The sequence below is a fragment of the Actinia tenebrosa genome, unplaced genomic scaffold (genome assembly GCF_029948245.1).
Source record: "Actinia tenebrosa isolate PJP-AT-01 unplaced genomic scaffold, QUT_ActTen_1.0 PGA_scaffold13__45_contigs__length_12533684, whole genome shotgun sequence".
NCBI classification, from domain to species: domain Eukaryota; kingdom Metazoa; phylum Cnidaria; class Anthozoa; order Actiniaria; family Actiniidae; genus Actinia; species Actinia tenebrosa.
This window is the reverse complement of record NW_028292573.1, coordinates 10,941,368-10,964,252: the sequence shown is the minus strand read 5'-3', so window position 1 is coordinate 10,964,252 and position 22,885 is coordinate 10,941,368. Positions and strand designations below refer to the sequence as shown.

General features: G+C 36.3%; 4 protein-coding genes across 4 annotated transcripts; 2 read left to right on the top strand and 2 right to left on the bottom strand.

Annotated features, from left to right (window-relative positions):
* Window positions 1-16: 16 nt before the first annotated feature.
* Window positions 17-6,272, bottom strand: LOC116293195 (phospholipase ABHD3). The gene is made up of 9 exons (XM_031700595.2): window positions 5,939-6,272; window positions 4,411-4,529; window positions 4,091-4,151; window positions 3,736-3,781; window positions 3,502-3,614; window positions 2,788-2,964; window positions 2,579-2,642; window positions 2,224-2,392; window positions 17-2,019 (listed from the first exon to the last, which is right to left on the bottom strand). The coding sequence occupies exons 1-9, from the start codon at window positions 6,211-6,213 to the stop codon at window positions 1,796-1,798; spliced, it is 1,248 nt and encodes a 415-aa protein (XP_031556455.2). The 5' UTR covers window positions 6,214-6,272; the 3' UTR covers window positions 17-1,795.
* Window positions 6,273-6,592: 320 nt separating this feature from the next.
* On the top strand, window positions 6,593-14,388 carry LOC116293157 (vesicle transport through interaction with t-SNAREs homolog 1A). The gene is made up of 8 exons (XM_089029009.1): window positions 6,593-6,808; window positions 6,898-6,956; window positions 9,087-9,197; window positions 9,788-9,871; window positions 10,147-10,231; window positions 10,737-10,807; window positions 11,296-11,357; window positions 11,574-14,388. Exons 1-8 carry the CDS (start codon window positions 6,715-6,717, stop codon window positions 11,668-11,670), a joined length of 663 nt encoding a protein of 220 aa, XP_088885135.1. The 5' UTR covers window positions 6,593-6,714; the 3' UTR covers window positions 11,671-14,388.
* Window positions 14,389-17,064: 2,676 nt separating this feature from the next.
* LOC148911834 (uncharacterized) lies at window positions 17,065-19,778 on the top strand. The gene is made up of 2 exons (XM_089029023.1): window positions 17,065-18,800; window positions 19,159-19,778. The coding sequence occupies exons 1-2, from the start codon at window positions 17,178-17,180 to the stop codon at window positions 19,327-19,329; spliced, it is 1,794 nt and encodes a 597-aa protein (XP_088885149.1). The 5' UTR covers window positions 17,065-17,177; the 3' UTR covers window positions 19,330-19,778.
* LOC148911833 (uncharacterized) lies at window positions 18,961-21,258 on the bottom strand. Its single transcript, XM_089029024.1, has one exon. It carries the CDS (start codon window positions 21,190-21,192, stop codon window positions 19,681-19,683), a length of 1,512 nt encoding a protein of 503 aa, XP_088885150.1. The 5' UTR covers window positions 21,193-21,258; the 3' UTR covers window positions 18,961-19,680.
* Between the last annotated feature and the right edge of the window lie 1,627 nt (window positions 21,259-22,885).

Below are 22,885 nucleotides of genomic sequence, written 5' to 3'. Positions count from 1 at the left end.
TATATTTAGACTCATAAGCTTTGCAACATTTTATTTGTTCAATGTCATAAATTCACAGAGTTAATTTATTCATCCCACATAATAGTTCAGTATTCTTCTTGATGCCTTATTAGCATTAATGTAGGTGTAGCCTTTCTGTCAATAAGCCATGAGGGAGTAGCATGGGGTGCCAATAAACCAGCAAGAAGTAGGGGTGAGAGGATTGGTGTGACTTTTTCCCTCTGCATCCCATTTAGCCTGCGTGCAGCCGAACTAACTAACTGTTAAGTCCGGCTGCACTCAGGCTACATCCCATTGCAAACTGACACTCTTACCTAATTAGTTTGATCTCATATTATGATAATGAAGTCATTACAAGGGATTAATGATCAATGTCAGGTTAGAACATCTAGTTTTAGCTAGCTCCAAAATAAGCTTTAAAACAAGAATCAATCAAGCCAACATCCAGAAAATTCAAATACAATGCTTGATAAATTCTTAATTTTTGTTGCCTTTTGAGTAGTATTTAGTGATGTTTAATCCTCATTAATGTGTAAACTTGTATTAACAGTATAAACATGCAATTTGTGGAAAGTTACAATGTACATTAGAAATATCCCAAATAGTATTGTGTAGTTCCAGAAATCATCCATACCCACCCCACAGAGGAATTTGGAATTTCTGAAAAGTAGGGGGGTACAGAGAAAGAACAAAAATTACAGAGTTTGTAAGGAAGAAAATTGGAATTTCCAGGGGTTGGGAGGGTCTTAAAAAAACCTCTGTAAAGGAGGTATGGATAATTTCTGGAACTACACATGAATATTTTGTAACATTTTTTAAAATTTGTAATTCTTTTTAATTTGACATTCTGAATATAAGTACCTGTAATGTTTAATTATTTTAAGTTAATAAAAAGACATGCACTTGTACCTTGTAATATATAACTTTGCGAATTTATGAACTATAATGAATAATTATTTATTAATTGGTAAATTTGAAATATTGCTTATATAATATTATTTATTTAATAAGATAATGAAGTGCACTACACATCAAAACATACCTTCCTAGAATACTAAGTAATAGAACAGCTTTACTATCAGTGAGCAATGTCCTAGACCTATACTTAACATAATATTATTTTAGTATCCGCATTTACTTTTTGTGATATTGGAAAATTTATTGGAAGCCATTTTAGTGTTTTGTCATGTTTTCTACTTATCAAAAGCATTTTTATGGGAACCCATTTCAATGTTACCAAGTCATACCTCGTTAGTACCGTACGTTTCCCACTCATGAAATCCACTCTGTTAAACTGATTTTGCATTGCAACAATGGATATAATATTAACTATATCAATAATATCAATGAACACTGATGAAATACATGGTACTAAAATATATTTAAAAAAAAGAAAGAAAATGTTTAACTATAATAAAAAATTATACACAAACATTACATGTGAAATACATCAGTATAAATTAAATTAAATTAAGAATTGCTATAGATCTATTATTTACAAATAAATTTACAACCGAATTTTAATAGAGTGCATAAAATATATCCATGAAAAACGTTATAGGAAATTGCACAAATTTGCACAAATTATTAAATTCAGTAAATCTCAGTAGACAGTAAACCTACAAAGCTTTGAACTAATTTATACAATTTTGTTAGTTAACTTTTTCAGGTATATTTGGTATGCACACTATCTCCCCCTCCCTCTTCAACATCAAGATCTGCAAAATTAAATTCATGGCAAAAACTGTAATCCTTAGTAAGGACTTCTACCTCAAAAAACATATGGAGCCCAAAATCACCTAGTTTTATCAACATTATGGTTTAAAGTGTCCTGGACCAGTTGCTTTAGTTTTCCCTGTTGTTCCAACTCAAAAATTCCTCGTGCAAAGTCAACAAACACTCGGTCAAGATAGTTGTCATCATGAATGCTGAATCCCTGCAGAAAACCAATGTGGCCACCATGTGACGTCATAACCATGGAAATGAGAGGGTTTTCTTCTATTGTATCGATAGGAATAGCTTTAGAAATAACAGAAGAAATGAGACTTAATTATGCACCTCAGGAGAACATGAAGGATACAAATCGTAAAGACAAAAAAGCACTTGCTGTGGAAAAGAATATAGAAAGACATAATACTTTGGGGCTACAACGATTACAAAAGGCACTATCACTCCATTGGTGTCAGTACACTGCTTTGCATTCACATATAATGGTATTTTTACCATGTTCTGGTGAGAATGGATCATCGGCTGCAGTCAAACAGAGGACAGGAACTCGGATCCTGTGTAGTGGTTTGGTGTGCAGTGAGGCAGCATTGTAGTAATCTTCATAGCTTTTGTAACCAAATGTTGGTGAGGTGAAGCGATCATCAAATTCACGGACAGTCTTTGCCTTAAAAAATAAGCAACGAAGAGTCAAGCTAAAGAGAAAATGGGATAATAGGAAACTAATAGGAAACCCGTTACTTCGTTCAGCAAATCAGAATGGAGAAAAGTCACTTCATATTTGATTTCAGTTTCTATGCTTTTTCCACAACGGAATTTCAAGAATTTCATGATATCGAAAAAATACCAGTACCTGTAAAACATGATGAATATCGTATGGTGCTTTCCCAAGATGAGTCTTGAAAACATCAAGATTCCTACAAAAAATGTAAGCTTAAAATTTTTAAATAATTTTTTTTCCATCAAGAATGAGTGGGGTGTGAAGTGAAGAGTTTTTGTATGACTGAGTGTGAAAGTTTAATAATAACATATGAAAGATGAAACTTAAGCATTAACACCTACCCTTTTACCATCCTAACCAGGTTCCCTGTCAAGCGTCTATTGAACAGCAAGAAGTTCAAAGGTTGCTCTAGAGATAGAGTGGATTCAGCACAGTTCCATGGTGTTGATACCACTAGGCAAGAAATGAGGCCTGTTTCCTTTTCACTCATCTCATTCAGGTAATTCATCATTATCATACTAAAAGAAAAAAATCCAAGAAAAGTTGCTAATTTTACTTTCATATAACTCTCAATATCTCTTTATCAAATCAAGTTAGATTTCATAGCACTGCATGGATATAGTCCTGACATCTTACGTCATCGAATATTACATTTTGTAAATTTATGTCCATAATGTTTTTTCATTAACTATACTATCTTTAATATCTATTTTAATTTCTTGAGCCAACAACTTATAGCGATAAAGATATAAATAAACCTGTGTCAAGTCAACCTCTCATCTCCCACCAAAGTTTCGTATTTGAACAAGGAGGGAATTTCCTGAGCTCAGACTAAGTGAGCAACAGAGTCACAAGAAGTCAATCTTATGCCCAGAGTGCGGCACACAGAGTGCGGCCACAGAGTGCTGCACACATTGGGGAAAGTCTAGGATGTGAAATAAATATTACAGAGAAGACATAATAATATGGAAAAGGTTGTGTAACAACAACCCAAAAGGAATGGTAATAAGGTTCCCAAAGTTGGTCTCAAACGAGATTATTTTCACACAACTTACCCTCCCATTGATATACCAACACCTATGACTGGACAACCTGGATAATTCTTGTGTATGTGGTCAATGACAAATTTGAGATCCTCTGTGTTTGCAGCACAGAAAGTTCTGGGAGTCTAGAAAATGAAAAGCAACAGGGAAAGATTTTATAAATGAATACAAAGTGGTGAGACTATGGCGCTCCCAGCTCCTCCGCCTTTGTCGGCCCTGACTACAGGTATTTATCTAATGTGATACCTTCAATTGTGATGCGCCAAACCCTCTATGATTTGCAATGATCGTCCTGAAAGGCAACAAGCAAAAAAAACATTATTTACTATTCTTTACTTAAATTTATCACCAAACTAAAAGTCCTCTACTTCATAAGTTTGAAAAAATAGTCACATCTTTTGTCATGGAATACTTTTAAAGGTTCATCTCATTCTGCCTTATACCAACTTTTTATTTCTGTTTCTTCCCTTATATCTTTATTATTTAATTGCTCTTTATGAAAAGTTGAAACTGCCAACAAATGCCCATGGCAGCAAGAGCTCTATTTCCCCTGATTTAGTAATTCCTAGCCGAAGAACATATATATTAATTAAAAGCTGACCTGTAACCAAGTTTTTCTCCTTGAAGAACTAAATGACGACAGTAGCTTGTTTCACTGCCACCTAGAGACAAAAGAACCTTTTCATTAACCTTTTCAAATTAAGTGTTTTTTCCAATCTCAGACCACATGTCATGCCCTTCTATAGAGGATCATTTCTTTGTTTACAGTGCAACTTGGAAAACTAATAATGGCTGCCGGCAAAAAATTTTATGTACAGTCTTTTGTAAGATAAATTGATACATTTTGATGGGAAGCTCTCACACTAGTTTTTAGCTAGTTATCTCTTCTTAGATTCACAAAAATATTATTTCGAGACTAACCAGTAAGTCCTGGCAGAATGAGAACTGTTGGTCTTTTTATTGGATCATTGTGGTGACTGTCGTGATGATCAAACCAATCCAGGCACATGATACCTCCATCGGGAGTGTCGAGGGTTTCCCTACAATACAAAAATGTTTAAGACTTTTGCACCCTTAATAATAATATTTTACAACCACCACTCCCCATACAGGGCTCTTCTGTGAGGTTCCCTCCACACGTACTACCAATACATTCTATATTTACAACGTACAACACTCAACTCACATGTTGATTTTTATGGAGGGAGGAAACTGGAGAACCTGGAGAAAACCCTCGTAGCATAGGAGAGAACAACACATCAAACAAACTCAATTCACATGTGGCGACTGCAGGGCTAAAACCAGCGACCCAACCCCTTAGACTCACAGCAGTGAAAGAGGACATGTTAGCAGCAAACAACACCTATGCTACCCTTGACAACCCAGGACAGAATTTTAGCCCTGGATTTCCAAGAATGAGACTTGAAATTTAATGGTAAATGCAAAACCAATTTGATGCCAGTTAATAAGGAGTCAAGTAAATTAGGAATAATTTATAGATCAAGGCAGTTATGTCACCAGACCTAATTCAGAAGAGTCCACTACCTCTAGAAATGAAATTCGGGATTATTATATCTCTGATTCTAAAAGACAAATCACAAAAATGAATGGTGGGGAAAATGGGGGGGATCAAGGGGGCCAGGGCTCCCCCACTTCATGGCAACAAAATGGTGGCTTTTTTGAATTTATTTGGCAATTTTCAATTTTTTTTTGTTTTTCTTTTTTGTGAAAATAAAATATAAAATGCAATCCCAATTTTTTTTTATTAATTTATATTTTTGGTTTGGGGTTTTGGAAGCTCAGACCAAAAAGGCAGACTTTCGAATTTGGGCCCTACCTTTTGGAAAATTCTGCCTACGCCTCTGTACATTAATGCTAAACAATGTATTTGTACATCAAAATGCAAAATGCACCTAAATCAATGACAGTAGGTCTCTATATAGAAACATTGCTTTGAACTTACCCCTCATCCTGCTCATTAGAAAAGTGTGCTTCATGATGGGGGGAGGGGAGGGTCAGAAAAATATAAGCTTAAATAGCTTGTGCTTAGCCCGGCCCTCAAAAAGTTCAAATCTTGACCATACTATTCACCAGCGCTTATAATGTCAAAGAAACTACATATTTATCGGTAGTACATTCAGCATTTCAAATGCCGAGTGACACCTATCGATTATTGATATGTCTTTATATAATGTAACACCGATCAGCATGAAAAAGTCTCTTATTTTAGAATATGGCTTTTTTTCACTCTAAAAATATTTTCGAGACGCGTCCAGTGACAATTTAACTTCCAATTTAGGGGAAAACTCCAATCTTGAAGTTGAAGTTTGACATGAAGTTTGTATGAAAATTATACAGTTTGTAGTTGCAGCATATTCAATCTTAATGAGATTACGCGTCTTTCAATAGATTTTTAAGACATGTAAGATTTTTTTAATCAAGCATTTACCTTCTAAAAGGCACGTGAGGACGGAGTCTCAACAAAGCTCTGATAACAGTCTGTGCATGAGGACCGAAACACCAGATCGTAGGATAATAATATTCTGACAGTACTCCGCACTTCTCGACCAAAAAACGACGAAACGGGCCATCTTTGCCAATGATTCGAGGTTTCTTGACCACGAAGAAGAAATAATAAGTTAAATAAATAGTCAGAAAAGCAGAAATCAACGGGAACCATTGACAATCGTATAAAATATGAAGAAAATTGTACAGAGTCTCCATTTTAATTTGTTGTTTCCCGGTCGCACGATTCAACTTGAGTTCGAAGGTCAGTTCTTCGTCGGCAACAAATCGTCAAATCTACGGAATATAACAAAATTCAATCGATGGCTGTCCGATACCTTACCGAAGACTCGCGAAAAAAAACCTTAGCTTTTACAAAGCTCTTTTACTAATGCTATTCTAATTTCCGTGAATTAAAGAGACTTATCAAAGTCCAAGTCGAGCACAACTTTAATATAATTCGCTTGTAGACTAATTACTTTTCTTAACGACATATTTTAAAAATATTTTAAAATATTTTGATTTTCATAAATAGAAAAGGTATTTCCAGTCCCTCACGGTCAAGTCCAGGTGACAGCTAACCTAATTATATATTCAAAATGGTCGTCAGGTTATGTTCTTTGGACTCCTGACACATTAGTACACCAAATTCTTTCACATTTCTCGTCACTTTTCCATTCATAAATGTTTTAATTCCTTCATTTTGTCGTAGGATTCACAATGAGTGAACTTTTTAACAATTACGAGCAACAATTCGGTACTTTAAGCGCTGAAATCACTGCCAAAATCTGTAAGATCCCAAACCTTCATGGAGGTAAGGACGACCAAAATTTACCGGATATGAGTTTCCTGAATGAAAAAATGCGTTATTATAGTTGTTATGACTTGTTTTTATTCGCTCAGAGGCTAAAAGAACTGCGGTTGGAGATGTTGAACGAGGGTTTGACGAGGCGAATGAGTTGGTAAGTTGAATATTTTGGCTTACAAGCCAAGATCAAAGTTATATAAAGCTTTACATACAGAATGGATATCGAACATCTCCAATGATTTGACCCATTTGATCGGCCATTGTTAAATTAGATTTAAGATTTATTAATCTCTAAAAACATTCCTACTTTTTTGATTTTTAAGTCCATTTTTTAATTACAGTGTGTGTGTGTTAAAAATGCTTATTTTTATATTTTTAACTGTTATTTTCAATTCTTATGAGAGTTTGTATCTCTAGTACTTTAAAATTTATTTATTAAACAACCTCTGGGCTGACCAAAGTCAGGTAATGGCTAATTGACAGATCGAAGTTTAATTTAGCGTGTTTGGTTTTGCAGAGGGGAAAACCAAACAACTCAGAGAAAAACCCTTGTGAATCATGGGAGAGACCTAACAGACTCTATTGTGATACTGAGTTTTGGATTCAAACCCTAGATCCCATAGGCGAGCTATATCTAATCATGTCCCGGCGGGGGGGGAGGGGTATTTTTGATTGATCATGCCTGTATAGTCCATATATGGACAGGGTATGGTTTTTCGAGCTTCTTGTCATAAACAGGGTATGCAATTTCACTCAAGTTCCAAGTTCTTCCTGAATTTCCTGTCATATTCAGGGTTTCTAATTTTGTATTGACTGAAAGTGGTTATTATGGTCGTAAAAAAAAAGATACACAAGATGACATGATAATTGAAACAGGAACTCAGCGCAATTAGTTATATCTTTTGACATAAACAGGGTCTACAAATTTGAGTTTTTTTGTCATAAACAGGGTACCCCTTTCAGAATCCCAGTGGAACACCCCTACCCAAATCCTGGAGGAGTACCCCCCGGGCCATGCCCACCCATAGGTACTAGCGTATATATCATCCACAAAAGTAGTGATAAATTGACTTGATTACAATATGATGATCACTATGAAAAGTATCAGGGGTGACCATGAGAGCAAGGTAATTTTAAGCAAAAGTTTTTGTTTTTTTTATGCTCAAAATTGCCCTGCTCTTGTGGCTGTCTGCCATACTTTTAACAGTGATAGTCAATCTCAAAAATCAAACTGTTGAATTAACCCCTCCCCAACCCTTTACAGTTAAGAAAAAATAAATAAACTATGAGAAAGATCTATACATAGCTTCACCTAAGTTCTTGAAGTGTACCTTGAAACAGCCTCTCGACTGATAAAAGTCAGGGCATGGATAATTCACAGAACTCAAATTGTAATTTAATGTAAATTTAGGCACTGCCTAAAAGCAGAGATCCCAATATAACACAGGGAGCCTAATTTAGATAAAACTGAAAGATGAAAATAAAATCAGACAAAAAATCTTCAATTTTTTCTTGTCAGTAACGCAATGCTGTCTTCTCTGGTTACGAAACCGCACCTGTATAGTTTTACTAATCGAGTGTCATTCCACTTCACTGGTTAAAAGATAGACAAAAGTGGTACATTTTTATTAAAATAAAACACATTTAAAAGGTGTACCCTCTTGAATAAATTTGATGTGAGAAAAAAAAGTGTTTTCAGGTTCTGAAAGAAAATTACACCTAAAATGTTCCAAAGTACCTGGTCCTCCCAAATGAGGGTACATAACGAAGATTAGGTGTTAAGTGAGCTCCAGCATACCAGCACATTGGGCAACCCAGTGCACGCTCCAAGAGACTCTAGTTGCATTTTTTTGCAAACTTTTGGAATAGAATCACTAGTTATTTATAATAAAATAAAAACCATAGAATAAAAGTTGCAAAATTGGTGTAAAAAGACGTCTACGTTCCGTACGATCCAGACAACCAAAGTCCAGTCCAGTCCATCTATGTACGGTTCCATATTTTCCAAAAATTAAAAACACTCAAAATTCGGCCATTTAGAAGAAAAAAACAAGTTTTAGAAGTTGTGCATGTTTTTGACAAAATCACTTTAGTCGAGCCATGGAAAATCAGCTTGATGGTTTACCATTTTTTCTTAAGTATGGTGCTCCACAGGAGCTCCACTATTAAGTAGAGTTTTGTGAAGGGATAGAAACTGAAAATCCCAGAGAAAATCCCCTTTAAATAAACAGAAAACTTGCCCTATTCTTCCAACACACATAATGTAGGTATTCTTTTCTCTCAGTTGGAACAAATGGATCTTGAAATGAGAGAAATGAGTGGCAACGAAAAAGCAAAAATATCCAACAGATTGAAAACATACAAAAGTGAAATGAAAAAGTTTCAACAAGATCTTGTAAGTGCTCATCTTTTTATTTTTCATATGATACTACTTTGACAATGTGATGACAAAATTTATTGTCAATAAGAGGACAGACACAAAAAACTGATGTCAATACAGATTTACAACAACAAAAACGATAAAAACTTCTCATTCTTAGTGATCAAAACAGCTAACTGAAAGAGCGTGCACTCGTTACATCAGCTTTATCTGTCTGTCCTCTTATTGATGATAAAAAATAACCAATCAGAGATTTGTAAGTTATAGTAAAAACCTTTATTTTCCATTCTCATTCACATTTTTTCACTTTCATTTTTTCATACATATCTAGAGAATGAGTAAGACAAAACATACTTACCAAGTATTATTATTATTATTACTCAGTAATATTTCTCCCAGAACAAGATGAAAATATCATTTCCATTTCTCATCTCATTTGCATTTTCTCAATCTCTTGTTTTCATACATTTAGAGACAAAATACATGACAGTGTATATGTACTGGTATTTTTAGATAAGTTAGCGAAGTTAGAAATATTCCTCCAAGAACAGGCTGAAAATATTGACCATAATATTCACCTTCATTAAATTTATTTTCACCTCCAGAGAAAAGCAAAAATAGCATTTTCAGACCAAGAAGGAAGGAATGAACTTCTAGGTAGTGATGACCCTCATTGCTCAGAAGATCAAGTAAGTTATTAACATGTCTTCTCCACTTATTGTTTATTAGTTTTCAATTTTTATTTATTTATTTATTTATTTTTGGATTTTCTTCCTGCTTCTTATGACAACAGTGTTGATTCCTTTAAACTGAAAATTTTTAAAGAATCCTTCCTAAAGTTCTTAGAACTCTAATTATTTAGAATAACCAGACAATTTTCTTTGTCCTTACATTGCATGCAAATGCAAATTATTTCTTTAGCACTAATATCTATTTGATTTTAACAAAGTTAATTTACTCCTAGAGAACACGCCTTCTTGATAACACGGAGAGGGTAGATCGCACTGGGAGAAGACTGGAAGAGGGATATAAAATGTGTATTGAGACAGGTTAGTAACTAGCTGCTTTCACTAGCATCACACCACTTTTGATCTTTGAAGTCTTCAAATTTTATCAAACCCTGAAATAAGTTATAGACTGATCTAAGTAAGTTTTTTTGAAGGGAAGACCCTCAAATCAATGTAACAAACTCTGCTCATACCCAGAGGTGAGAGGTTGGGCAGAGGTGGGGCAGATGAAATTGAGGGGGATCTGGAAACTTTTATCAGAAAAAGGGGGGGGGGGGGATTAACCATTGTTGGAAGAAGCTACAAGCCTTGCTTAGGGGGGATCGTATTTTTTGCATGACTTTAAGGGGGGGTGTTAAGAATTATTGTGGACATTTCAAATTTTCACCTGCCCCTCCCCCCCCCCCCCCCCCCCCCCCATCTGCCATACATTATGAACACAGCCTTAATGTACTCATGTACAACACCCAAGGCTATCCAGGATAAAGGAAAATCCAATAACCTAGAACAAACATTATACTTAATATTATTTTTATTGATTTCTTAGAACAAATTGGAGTAGATATAATGGATAATTTGCATCGAGACAGAGAAGTCATTGAGAGATCCCGTGAAAGAGTAAGTAAAATCTTAATATCAGTATTAGATATTTTTATTATATAGGTATCTCACTAGGCATGCTTTGATCGTTTAGAACAATGCTTCATTAGAAAACATAGCATAGTGCTGGCAACATCCATGCATGCAGTATTTATTATATAGGCATCTCACTAGGCATGCTCTGATTGTTGAGAACAATCCTTCATTAGAAAACAGAGCATAGTGCTGGCAACATCCATGCATGCAGTATTTATTATATAGGCATCTCACTAGGCATGCTTTGATTGGTTGAGAACTATGCTATATTAGAGAAAAGAGCATGGTGCTCACACCATCAATGCACACGCAGCCCTTCTGTGCAAATTGGGTTCAATAGAAGAAGAGCCACTCCTTGGAACCACTGTTAAATACCCTGTTAATTCCCATTATTATCTATAATATATTATTATTATCTAATATTTTTATGCTTTTATCAACATAAATTTTGTGAATTTCCAATGTTTCAGCTACGAGGTACAGATCAACATCTTTCGAAAAGCTCCAGAGTACTAACTGCAATGATGAGAAGGTAAAAAGTTAGCTTTGGACCAATGTAGGATTCTCCTCTCTTTCTTTTGGGGTGTGGTAATTGTTTCTTTGGGGGGCTTCCTGTGGTGTGTAGATCACACAGGGACCCCAAGCAAAGAAAGTACAAGAAGAGAGACACTTAGTGAGGAGGTTAACTTTTTTCTTTCATCACAGCAAAAATTCATTAAACCGTTGAAATTACTCTTTTTCTCAACAGAGTTATTCAGAATAGAATTATCATGGCTGTAATTTGCCTTGTCATTCTTGGAGTTATTGGAATCATAATCTATGTGTCGGTAAAGAAAAAGTCGTAAGGTGTCAAAGGGGGTATGAATTCCAGGTTCATCTGCATCAGTATATATTTACTTCAATAAATATTGTCACTTGAAAGCTAATATGTGCATAAAAGGTGTGTGGCCAATAAGAATTGCGGGTCATTTATGTGATAACACTAACTTTCAGAAGAATGCTTGCCAAGGTCAATTAGCAACTTTGAGAAACACTCCACACATAATTGAATATTGGTAGGACAGCATGGAAATTACATCTCTGTACTGCAAAGTTATTTTTGATGCATACTTTCATAATACTTAGTTTTCACATTGTTAGCTTTTTTGGTGACTATGAAAGTTAATGAAATATGTTAACTGTCATAAATGTGATTCCAGAAAATTTCCATACTCCACCATGGAGGAAATTTGAAAAAGGTCTCTGCAACCCTCTAGAATTTCCAATTTTCTTCCATACAAACCTCGTAATATTGTTTTTTCTTTGACCCCCCCCTGATTTGATTTTGATATCCTCCATGATAGGGTATGAATATTTTCTGGAACTACATACATCATTAAAAAATATCATACAGTATGAAATAGTATCATGATTCTCCTGTAAGTTTGATTGGGAAAGAGCCATCAATATAAACCTGTCTTTTTGGCTCTGAATTACTGACCTCGCAAGGAGAATCACTATACAAAACTTATTAAAATTTTGAGTTGTTTATATTTAATGATGTTAGATTCCTCCCGACTAGCTACCAATATAAACCCATATTAGTGGCTCAAAATTTGCAATAACTTATGAAAATTGTAGATGTGCATGTATGTTCTATAGACTTTCTCTTGTTTACATATCATTTACCACTGTTTTTATTATGTGCTGATCAAGACAAAGATCATGACAGGTTAAACAGTAGTCTCCTATGCAGCCGCTATTAGTGTCGTCACACCACACTACTTAGGGGAGTAAGCGTTGCATGACGAAACTAATAGCAGCTGTGTAAGAGACTAGTTAAACAGTAGAAGACTACAGTCAATCAAATATATGGTTATGATATGAGTCCCATGTTTCTTACCTACTCTTTAGCAATATAGTTCTTGAGCCAAATGGACTATTGATGGTTTTCATGGCTGCCATGTTGGAGGAATTTCACAAAAGATTTGTCATTAGTTATATCCTCCAACATGGCTGCCGTGTCTTTTGTAATTACATTCTCTTGGGAATGATTGAAAACCATCGATTGATTCATTGGCCATGAGGGCGAGAGGACTAAAGTGTTTTAGTCAAAACCAACTTGTTGGTCAAATATATAGATATTGTAAACAAGTTTTGAGTTAAAGTTAAATTTAATGTATTGGTTTTCAAAGCTGGCACCTGTAGAATATAACAGCATTAGCACTAGTTGGATTTGACTAAGGTGATTTATTTGATTGATGGTAGTCTATTGCTAGTAAACTGAATACATATATCTACATTGTGTAGTTTCAGAAATTATCCATACCCACCCCACAAAGGAATTTGGAATTTCTGAAGAGTGGGGGGTGAGGGGGGTCAGAGAAAGAACAAAAATTACAGAGTTTGTATGGAAGAAAATTGGAATTTCTGGGGGTAGGGGGTGTCTTGTGTCTTAAAAAATTCCTCCATGGTGGGGGAGGGGGGTATGGATAATTTTTGGAACTACACATTTTTTAATTGAATTTGGGGTCGTAATGTGTCTTTCAAGTATAGGGGAACAAGAAAATTAAATTTTGCTCGAAATTCAAAAAACTAATGAAAGGATTCAGCTCAGTGTCTCTTAGGGAACGAAGACTCTGCTGGATGGCATACAAAATGCATAATTACTATCTTGACATTAAAAATAATACTATCTCACTATAACTTAGGTCCTCTATCTATCATCTTAGATAGATTCATTATACCTTACTATTTCATGAATGTGCTTTAAAGTTCTAGCTAGCTTTATTATGCCATAAACTTTCTGAATAAAACGTCTTTTCTGGGAAAGTTCATGAATGGAATGTGGTTTAAAAAAAGAACTGCTAGATTCTTTTGATCATTGGTAAAAAAGGGACATTAAATATATCTTTTTTTTAATTTTTATTTTTGCAACTCTTTCCAAGAAGACAAAGAAATGACAGACATGTTGGCAGTATTATATATTATTATATAGTAAGGATAGTACGCGCCCACTGATTGGTCGAAAACTGTGCTTCATTAGTGAACAGAGCACAGTGCTGACGACATCCGTGCGCACAAAGTGCTGCTAGATCCTGCGACCGTCTTTCTTTTAGCGTAAGTAAATTCAATACCGGAAAAAATTAGTAACTATATAATAAAACGAATAAAACATTCAGTAATAAAGCTCTTAGGAAGCGCTGTAAGTACTCGAGAAGTGTGAGAAAAACTCACTTAAGGCTCATGCTTCTCCTTACATTTCTTGCGTGCTTTATTACTGAACGGAGCACGGAAAAAGCTGTTTTATTCGTTAAATAAAGAAATCTTTTATGAAAGACCACTGACATTGCCTATAGAATCGTTTACATGGACAACATTTTTAGAAATTCAATCTTAGCTTTTCTTACCTTTCTGTAATCTCAGAAAACAAGTTTTAAGATGATTTCATTTTCGTTTTGGCGACCATGATCCTTAGCATTAAAACAATAGATTGTGTGTGACGACACTGAAAGCGGCTGTGGGGGAGACTGGACGTCATAGGGCAATAATTACATCCATTTTAAATAAAAAATTTCAGACTATTTTTTTCTCTCATTCCTTCATTAAATGAGAGGTGCAAGGGACAATATCGTGATTTACTAGTACCATCCCAATAAATAAAGAAACAACATATATAGATTGCCAAGGTTATCAGACTAGTTTATTTCATGATATGACTAACATTTTGATTTCAATTACAAGCTTGTGTTCACATATATTAATTCAGTTTGATAAGCTGCATCGCTGTATTCACAGATGTGACTTTAGTTGAAACCATTCCTGAAAAATTGTAAAGATGATGTATTTATTGTAAAGATTATTGTAAAAATTATAAAGATGATGCATTCCCTCCTTTCATTATTACCTGACCAAGGGCGGATCCAGGGTCGGGGGGGTCGCAACCCCCCTGTCATTCCTGAGGTCAAATGGGCTTCCTGTGGTAAAAATGCGACTGGGATTCCTTTGCCCACAAAATTTACCCCTGAGACACCCCCCCCCCTTCAAAAAACCGTGGATCCGCCCTTGCTGACCCCCTGATAACCAACGCTCTGTTCTCCCCTTATGACCCCATACTTTTATTATGATATCCTAAGAATCAAACTGGATCCCCTTCCCTATATTTTGATCTTCATCCCATAAAAATCCCACACCATCCCCCTTTATAATGCTATCTTTTTACATCGTGATCCTCTAAAATCACTGCAACTCCCCATTCCTTCTAAATTCAAAATCTTTATAATGGACCCTTCCCAAAAGTAACGTGAATGCGAGGCTAACATGAAAATACAAAAGAAATCACACTTTATCTCGATGGAATTTGTGGCATTTCTTTTGTATTTTCACATAAATCTCGCATTCAAGACAGTTTTAAGAAGGGTGCATTAATATATAAAAACCAGAGAATAGGCTAATTGGCTACGTACCTCGGTCACTTTTAGGCTGTTTTGCACACCTCGTTAACCTTCTGTTGGATCCAGTTTATTGCATAGCCGACTCTTGCGAACACCGTGTAATATGATAAGGAACAACCAGGCTTACCCCAGCTAACGACGCCACGCAGAACCCATTTACCACCTTCTTTGCAGGCCAGCGGTCCACCACTATCACCATGGCAACCACCTGTCTTACCTATTTCTCCTGCGCACAACATGGTTTTATGATCCACTTTCAATATATTACCATTAGTATTAGTGCAATGATGTTCATTGGCGATGGATAAAGTGGTCTTTTGTAAAACTTTACCAAATTTCCTGTTTTCATAGTCTGTGTATCCCCACCCTGCAATGAAAAGTCACCAAAGTCTTTTTAAGTTTTCGATCGGAATTTTCATAATGCCAATCAGTGTACAAGTAAGATGATGGCAATACTGCTCTACCAGTTTACGGGAGAGCTTCGGAGGTGCAGTGTTAGCGCTCCCGGCTTGTGGAAGGTCCGGCCGGGTTCGATCCTTGGCTCATGCCAAAATTGAGGTGTCAAAAACCTGTCTCTTTACACTGGGGATTGTGAATCACTCGTAGTTCGGATGACTATGTTAAATGGGGACGTAAAAGAACAGGCCACTGAGAACACAACGCTAAACCGGTAACCCGTGACCGTGACCAGGGATTGAGACCGGCTTGCAGCGGTATAATACCAAAGCTACTGGTGAATGGAGATAGATAGATAGATAGATAGAAGGCTTTATATTTAATGAGGGTTGCACGAAATAGCTAAAAGTTAATAAACTTGTGGCCCTCAATTATACAATCATTAAAGTAACCAATACAAAGTCTAAAAACAAAAACCGCTAAATATAAATCTATAAAAATGAAGCCTCAAAAAAGTGTATTACAACCAGAAAGCAGTTCTATAAAGATTTGTATTGCTTTTTCTTCATGACAGGATTGGATGTCCAAAGTTGTAATTGTCTCGGTGGAGGCTTAATCATAGACAGAACATTTTTCACTTTATATTAGTGTATTAACGGTATTTCTGAGTAGAATTGGTCGACGTTACAAACCTGAAAGAAGACACTTTTCGCCGATACGAGCTCTACTATTTGCCTTTGGAAGAGCGATGGGTTGGATGGCTTCATTGAATTCCAGTGGCTTGTCCAAAAGAACAAGAGCAAAGTCCTTTTGGAGTTTTGAATGACTATAGTCTGAGTGCAGGAACAACTTCTTGATTCGTCGAGTTTCCTCTAAGTTTGTTTTTCCGGCTGTACTGTGTGCACCTATTTGAATAGATCATAAAAGATCACTTATCGTTGCAGAACGTCACACAAGAAACTAAACTGACTTCGTATAGTAACCTTCTTTCTAGTTTCATCAACCTCAGTCGTAACTCGCAATTATTATTTTTATTTAATCGATTCATTTGGAAGAAAAAGAAACAATTTAGGTGGGATTTGCACGCCGTTTTCTGGCTATTTCTAAACAAAAACGAGAGAACTGTTATATGGCTGCCTGTTTGTAGCAATATTTAATCCTCTTGATGTGCCTTTGATTTAAACTTTATATCTGTGAATTTGAACATTATTTTCTGTGAATTTAAACTTGTTGATTTGAATCCAAACCGATTTTATTTGTGAATTTAAACTTTTGGATTTGAATTTAAACTTTTGGATTTGAATTTAAACTTTTGGATTTGAATTTAAACTTTTGGATTTGAATTTAAACTTTTGGATTTGAATTTAAACTCTTGTATATTTAATCTTACTGGGGCGAGCTGCTCGGCCAGAGCACTGCCTCGTTGTCAAGTAGAGTTCCCGCCATCTTGGATTTTTATACCACGTTCATTTCGTATTGCTTTGCTTTTATAATACGGCTGCTTTTCATGATTAAAAAGGAATATGGAGGATGAAGTAAAGAAGAAAGTTTCCAAGCTACTGAACGAAGCTTCAGCCCTACTTTCAAATAACTCTGAAACGTCCACGCAACTTACCGACCCATCTACTCCTAGACCCACTTCGTCAACAATTCAAGAAACTTTGAGACGAGCTAGTAGCATGCTTCGTGAAAGTTCTTCTTCTGGTTTGTGCAGGAGATTAAATCGTCCAGAAAGATTGCGAGCAGCCTCTGGAGGCAACTATGATCGTACTAAGCAAGCTAGAGAAAAGCCTAAGAAAGAGAAAAAGGCGCTAGAGTTCGCTTTATTACGATGTTTTGATGATGAAGATGACGAGTCTCAACATTTGAAATGGGACTCCATTATAGCTTCGGGTATGTTGATGCTGGTGGAGGATGATGATGAAAGAGAAATTAGAAGAAAGATCGCGGAGTCTTTAAAAGAAAAATATCCTCTACTTGGGGAAAATAATTTCGATTTTGTAAAGGTACGGCACAAGGCGATATCAACCCTTCAGATGGGGCGTGGAACGGAATACAATTACCCCGTTGTTAAGAAAATGGCTGGTCAAGGATTATTGTATTTGAAAGTCAAAGATGCCTACCGATTCGTTTATGACTCTGATTCAGAAAATGACGAAGTTTTCGCAAAATCTGTATTTGAGTCGGAGACGTGCTTGGATAAGAAACCAAAGATTTCAAAAGAAGATAACACGAAAACTGCAGAGAATGAGAAAGATGAAGAGGTTCAAGAAATTCCTGCTCCTCAGAAGCCTCCTTATGATATTGCACCTGCCTTAGGATCTGAAATCCATGAGAAAGAGCCAAAACCATTGGATCCCCTTGTGAATGTCATCATAGAACAAGGACTGGCTGACCCTGTAGAGATCCTCAGATTTCTGCAAAAGGAGCTGGTAAAAGGTAGAGTAATTGATGCAGTGAGCGAATCGGATTCACATGATGGAGTGACAAATTCCATCTGTGTTGACAGACACAACATTTTAGAAACTACTTTTTCAGAGTTGTCCTCAGTTGAAAGTTTCAACTTAACGTTTGAGGTAGATTTTATGGGTGAGAAAGCAAGAGATCTAGGAGGTCCAAGGAAAGAATGGATACGCTTAGTAAACAATGCCATAAAGGAGAAGTATTTTGACAGTGGCCTTCGAGTGCATTTGGCAGATGACTACTATTTTGTGGGAATAATGATTGCAGTTGCCCTACTTCAAAATGGTCAACTACCAACTTACATGCCATCAGATGTCATTGAGCAACTAGCAACACTATCAAGTAATGAGTGCATTGCCAATATCCAACGGGGGTTAAACACATGTGGTTTGTCTCACATTTTTCAGTGTTTCCCAACTGTTCTCCAGCTGCTACGCCCACGCAAGAAGCAGCTGACACCAAAGATCCTACTTCATCTACTAACCCCAGAGTTTTCTGAAGAAGGGTCCACAGCACTTATACGGGAAAAGGAAGTGTATACCTTATTTGTTAAGTATGTGCGAGAAACTGGAAGCGGGCGTAGAGCACCAGTTACTCTGGAGTCAATTCTAATATTTGTCACAGGGGCTTCAGAAGAACCAGTCCTTGGGTTTGTTATCTCCCCATGTATAAGGTTTGCAAAGGTAAGGAAAACAGTATCCTTCAGAGATACATACAGCATACTAAATTTAGTTGTACCACTGTCCTCTTCAACTGTGCAAATGAATATTGAAACTCAACACAGTAAGAGAGCATTCATTTTTAGGAGGGGGAGCTGTATGAATCAGGGAGGGAGTCATTGAATTTTTACAAGTAAAAAGGTCATTTATTTATTCCATATAATTACATATACATGTATATTATTTTATGGTTGTTTTTCAAAACTTAGATAGCGGGTATCATTTTGAAATTTCACAGCTAAGTTAAGGGGGTTAGAATTTAGCACATGTCACATGCAAGTTTTCACATGTGTTCCTTTCCATTTTTTTGTTTTATCTACAGGATGACGGTGCACTGGAATCAGTACCATACCAATACATACCTACAGCACAAACGTGCACAAATGTTCTGCAGTTGCCTATTGGGTCATTGCAGTCAAAGCTACCAAGCAGTACAAGCCTCTTTGAAGTTTATGACATGGCCTTTGCCAATACACATTTTGGCACTGTATGAGAAATATGCTCAATTTCAAATGTCTTTTAATTTTAGGCAAACATTTAAGCCCCTTTAAGACTTCAACAAAGAGTTCATGTTCATAGATTGTTTAGATTGTTATCTCATGTTATTACAAGTGCAAAAAACACTCATTGTTTGATCTATAAATAATATTTTGAATCAATTTTCTCTATCATTTTGTAAAAATTTAAATTATATTCTCAATTTGATATTATAGGTTATCTAGTTGTTTTTACAAGCAATTTATGTACTTTTGGTAAATTCTAAGTTTACCCACCACATAGTTTGCATCTTGTTCAGTTTAAACATATTTGTTTGCTATGTCTGTATTTACACATGTCTGAGAAATCAAATATTCCCATAATCTTCAAGTTTGTGGACTATAAGCTGTAGAACTTGACAGTAAATATCAATCCCAGCATGGCTTGATGGATTATCCACTGTTACTTGACTCAGGACATAGTTTGTTATTTCATGTCTGTTGGGTATTTCAACAGGTTCCACGACAACACCATCGTCATCACCTGACTGTGGACGTGGACCACCTGGGTCTTCACCATAAAATTGGTCAACAACTGAATCATCCCAACCATTATTTAAATTTAATGGATGGCTATCATCTTGGATTCCATTAACCCATATTTGATTTGGAGTCCAATTATGTTCTGATGATAATCTATGATTGTTGAACATAGTAACGAAATCATCGAGGGCTTGGTTGATTCTGCTGGTAAAAACCAAGTGTAAAGCAAACACATGAATGGGGTTTTCAATGTTTAAAATTCCACTCATTTCCATTGCATAAAAGGTGTAGTAAAAGAAGTGACAGACGCATCTAAATACATCTCGCCATAGTCTCTCTATGCGTTGATTGCTTGTAGAGGACCCAGCAATAAAACTATGCCGACCTTCACCCCAGTGGGAAACCATTTCATCACACACTGAAACATTTTCAACACCATAATCTACTCTGATGCGTGAAGGCCATATGCCGCTGTTGTTTGCAATGCCTTCTTTGAAATTTTTTAGCACTGTCTCAGCTAAGTTATTTGTGCTGCACCTCAAAAACATCACCTTCCTTGACTTGCCATCACAACAACCATGGATTACAAATTTCCATCTGATGAGGGAGTGATGACCATCTATATGCCATAATGAGTTTGGCCATGGTACAAAGTACTTCCTCCTTGAAACAACAGTACCCCACCTTAACAGTGTATTATGTGGATCCACCCTATTTAAGGCAGCTCTTATTCTGCTTCTCTGAACATGTAAACCAAGCGATTGAAAATATCCAGACATAAATGGTTCACCTGTGGTGGAACCATGGCGTGAAATGTATTCTTTTATAATACCATCAATGTCATTATCAGAGATATTGGTAAATTTCTGTAGAGTAGTCAAGTTGTACTCCTCCACCCTGCGCATGATAGTCCATCGTGACACTCCAAACATTCTCGATATCTTAATCCATGAGAAATTAAGCCCACGTAGTTCTTCTAAGACTTCTTTGGGGATATGATAACCAGGCCTCCCTGGTCTTCCACTTGATACAATAGACACGTCTAGCTTACTTAAAGTACTCTTCGTAGATTCTTCATACCACTTATTGTACATATTCATAAATTCCTTTTCAATGTCAGAATAAACTTGCTCCAACTCTCTCCATCTCTCCAAATCTTCAGAATCTATATGCGACACATGACGTATTTCATGCAGAAATTCCACTGCCTTTCCGACTAATTCCACATGAGCCAACAAGTCACTCAGAAAGGAATCATTTTTACTTCCACTTTGATTGATCAATGCCTCAGATCGGTCTAATATAGACCTCAAAAAGTGCTCAACATCATGAGCCATAATGAAAGTGGTATAAAAATCCAAGATGGCGGGAACTCTACTTGACAACGAGGCAGTGCTCTGGCCGAGCAGCTCGCCCCAGTAAGATTAAATATACAAGAGTTTAAATTCAAATCCAAAAGTTTAAATTCAAATCCAAAAGTTTAAATTCAAATCCAAAAGTTTAAATTCAAATCCAAAAGTTTAAATTCAAATCCAAAAGTTTAAATTCACAAATAAAATCGGTTTGGATTCAAATCAACAAGTTTAAATTCACAGAAAATAATGTTCAAATTCACAGATATAAAGTTTAAATCAAAGGCACATCAAGAGGATTAAATATTGCTACAAACAGGCAGCCATACTGTTACTCACCAAAGTGCAATCGATAGGAGCTCCGAGCCAAATGAGTGGGGAAACAATGGGCAGCGGACAACACCCAGTGCTTGGACAAGATTGATCCGCCGCAAAAAGGTCTGCCTCCGTAACGCACAGAAACCTGCCATGGAATTTCGTGCTGGATGGCGTTTAGTCCATTGATTACACGTACATCTATTTCCTCTTGGGGATTAGGATCTGAATAGACAAGGTTAGAGTGTTAACCCATGAAGAAAGAGTTTATACTATATGTTATAGGAGAGGCATATGAGTCTCCTCTACTGACTATGGCAAAATATATACATATTAGAGTTCTTCCGCACAAGAGCGTTAGAGATGGAAATGTATATTTTTGGACCTTAGGAATGAAATGAGCAAAAACTGCATGAACTGCATCGATCATTTGTATTATCAAATTATTTAGATTGTGTATCTATGAAAAAAAGGTACCATCGTTTTCACTTAGTGTCTTCTGTCCTACCTTGTGTGCAAATGTACTAAGCGTAATTGACAATACAGATGATGATTGTTGCATGCAGTGCGTGTGATTTTTGCTTCCTCAAGGTCCAAAAATATACATTTCCATCTCTAATGCTCTTGTTCACATAGCTCTAGTATGATTGATCAATTCCACTATTGTTTTCCTTTCTTTTAGCTTTTTTTTTTACGACTTTGTTTCACCGGTTAAATGAAATCATTCCACAGGTAGGTTATTGCAGGAAAACGAGAAGATAGAGAAAAAATAATGAAACTAAAAACTTTTCTCCCTTATTTTTATTTCGTGTATGGAAAAAGTCGATCCTCAATTAATGCAACGTGGTCCCCACCACTTACATGTGTCAGAGAATCAATCGCGCAGATCCCATATTTTTCATACGCCATACTGCGTAAGTGTGTTGACTTTGACATCGGCTAGGTAGTAGTTCAGATACACAAGGTAGACTCGCAGAAGCTATATACTTCATTTTATTAAACCCCCGCAATGACCTCTTAGCTGACTGATCTACTAACTCACAGATCGAACCCTGAAACAACCTCAGCGCTGATCTAAGTCGGGGCATGGCTAACTCACAGATCGAACCCTTAAACAACCTCAGGGCTGATCTAAGTCGGGGCATGGCCAACTCACAGTTCGAATCCCGAAACAACCTCTGGGCTGATCAAAGTCAGGGAATGGTTAACTCGCAGGTCGAACCCTTGAACAACCTCTGGGCTAATCTAAGGGAGGGTACGGCTAACTCACAGATCAAATCCTGAAACAACTAACAGATGGAATCGGAATTTAGCGTGTGAGGAGGGAGGAAAACCATGCATAGAACCTTGAGGAAAACCTTCG

Coding starts and splice junctions, on each gene's coding strand:
- LOC116293195 (XM_031700595.2), bottom strand. CDS start 6,213: ATGGAGACTCTGTACAATTTTCTTCATATTTTATACGATTGTCAATGG. Junction 4,152..4,410: donor CATTCTGCCAGGACTTACTG/GTTAGTCTCGAA, acceptor TTTTGTCTCTAG/GTGGCAGTGAAACAAGCTAC. Junction 2,393..2,578: donor ATATTCATCATGTTTTACAG/GTACTGGTATTT, acceptor TTATTTTTTAAG/GCAAAGACTGTCCGTGAATT.
- LOC116293157 (XM_089029009.1), top strand. CDS start 6,715: ATGAGTGAACTTTTTAACAATTACGAGCAACAATTCGGTACTTTAAGC. Junction 9,198..9,787: donor AAAAGTTTCAACAAGATCTT/GTAAGTGCTCAT, acceptor TTTCACCTCCAG/AGAAAAGCAAAAATAGCATT. Junction 10,808..11,295: donor TTGAGAGATCCCGTGAAAGA/GTAAGTAAAATC, acceptor CCAATGTTTCAG/CTACGAGGTACAGATCAACA.
- LOC148911834 (XM_089029023.1), top strand. CDS start 17,178: ATGGAGGATGAAGTAAAGAAGAAAGTTTCCAAGCTACTGAACGAAGCT. Junction 18,801..19,158: donor CATGTATAAGGTTTGCAAAG/GTAAGGAAAACA, acceptor TTTTATCTACAG/GATGACGGTGCACTGGAATC.
- LOC148911833 (XM_089029024.1), bottom strand. CDS start 21,192: ATGGCTCATGATGTTGAGCACTTTTTGAGGTCTATATTAGACCGATCT.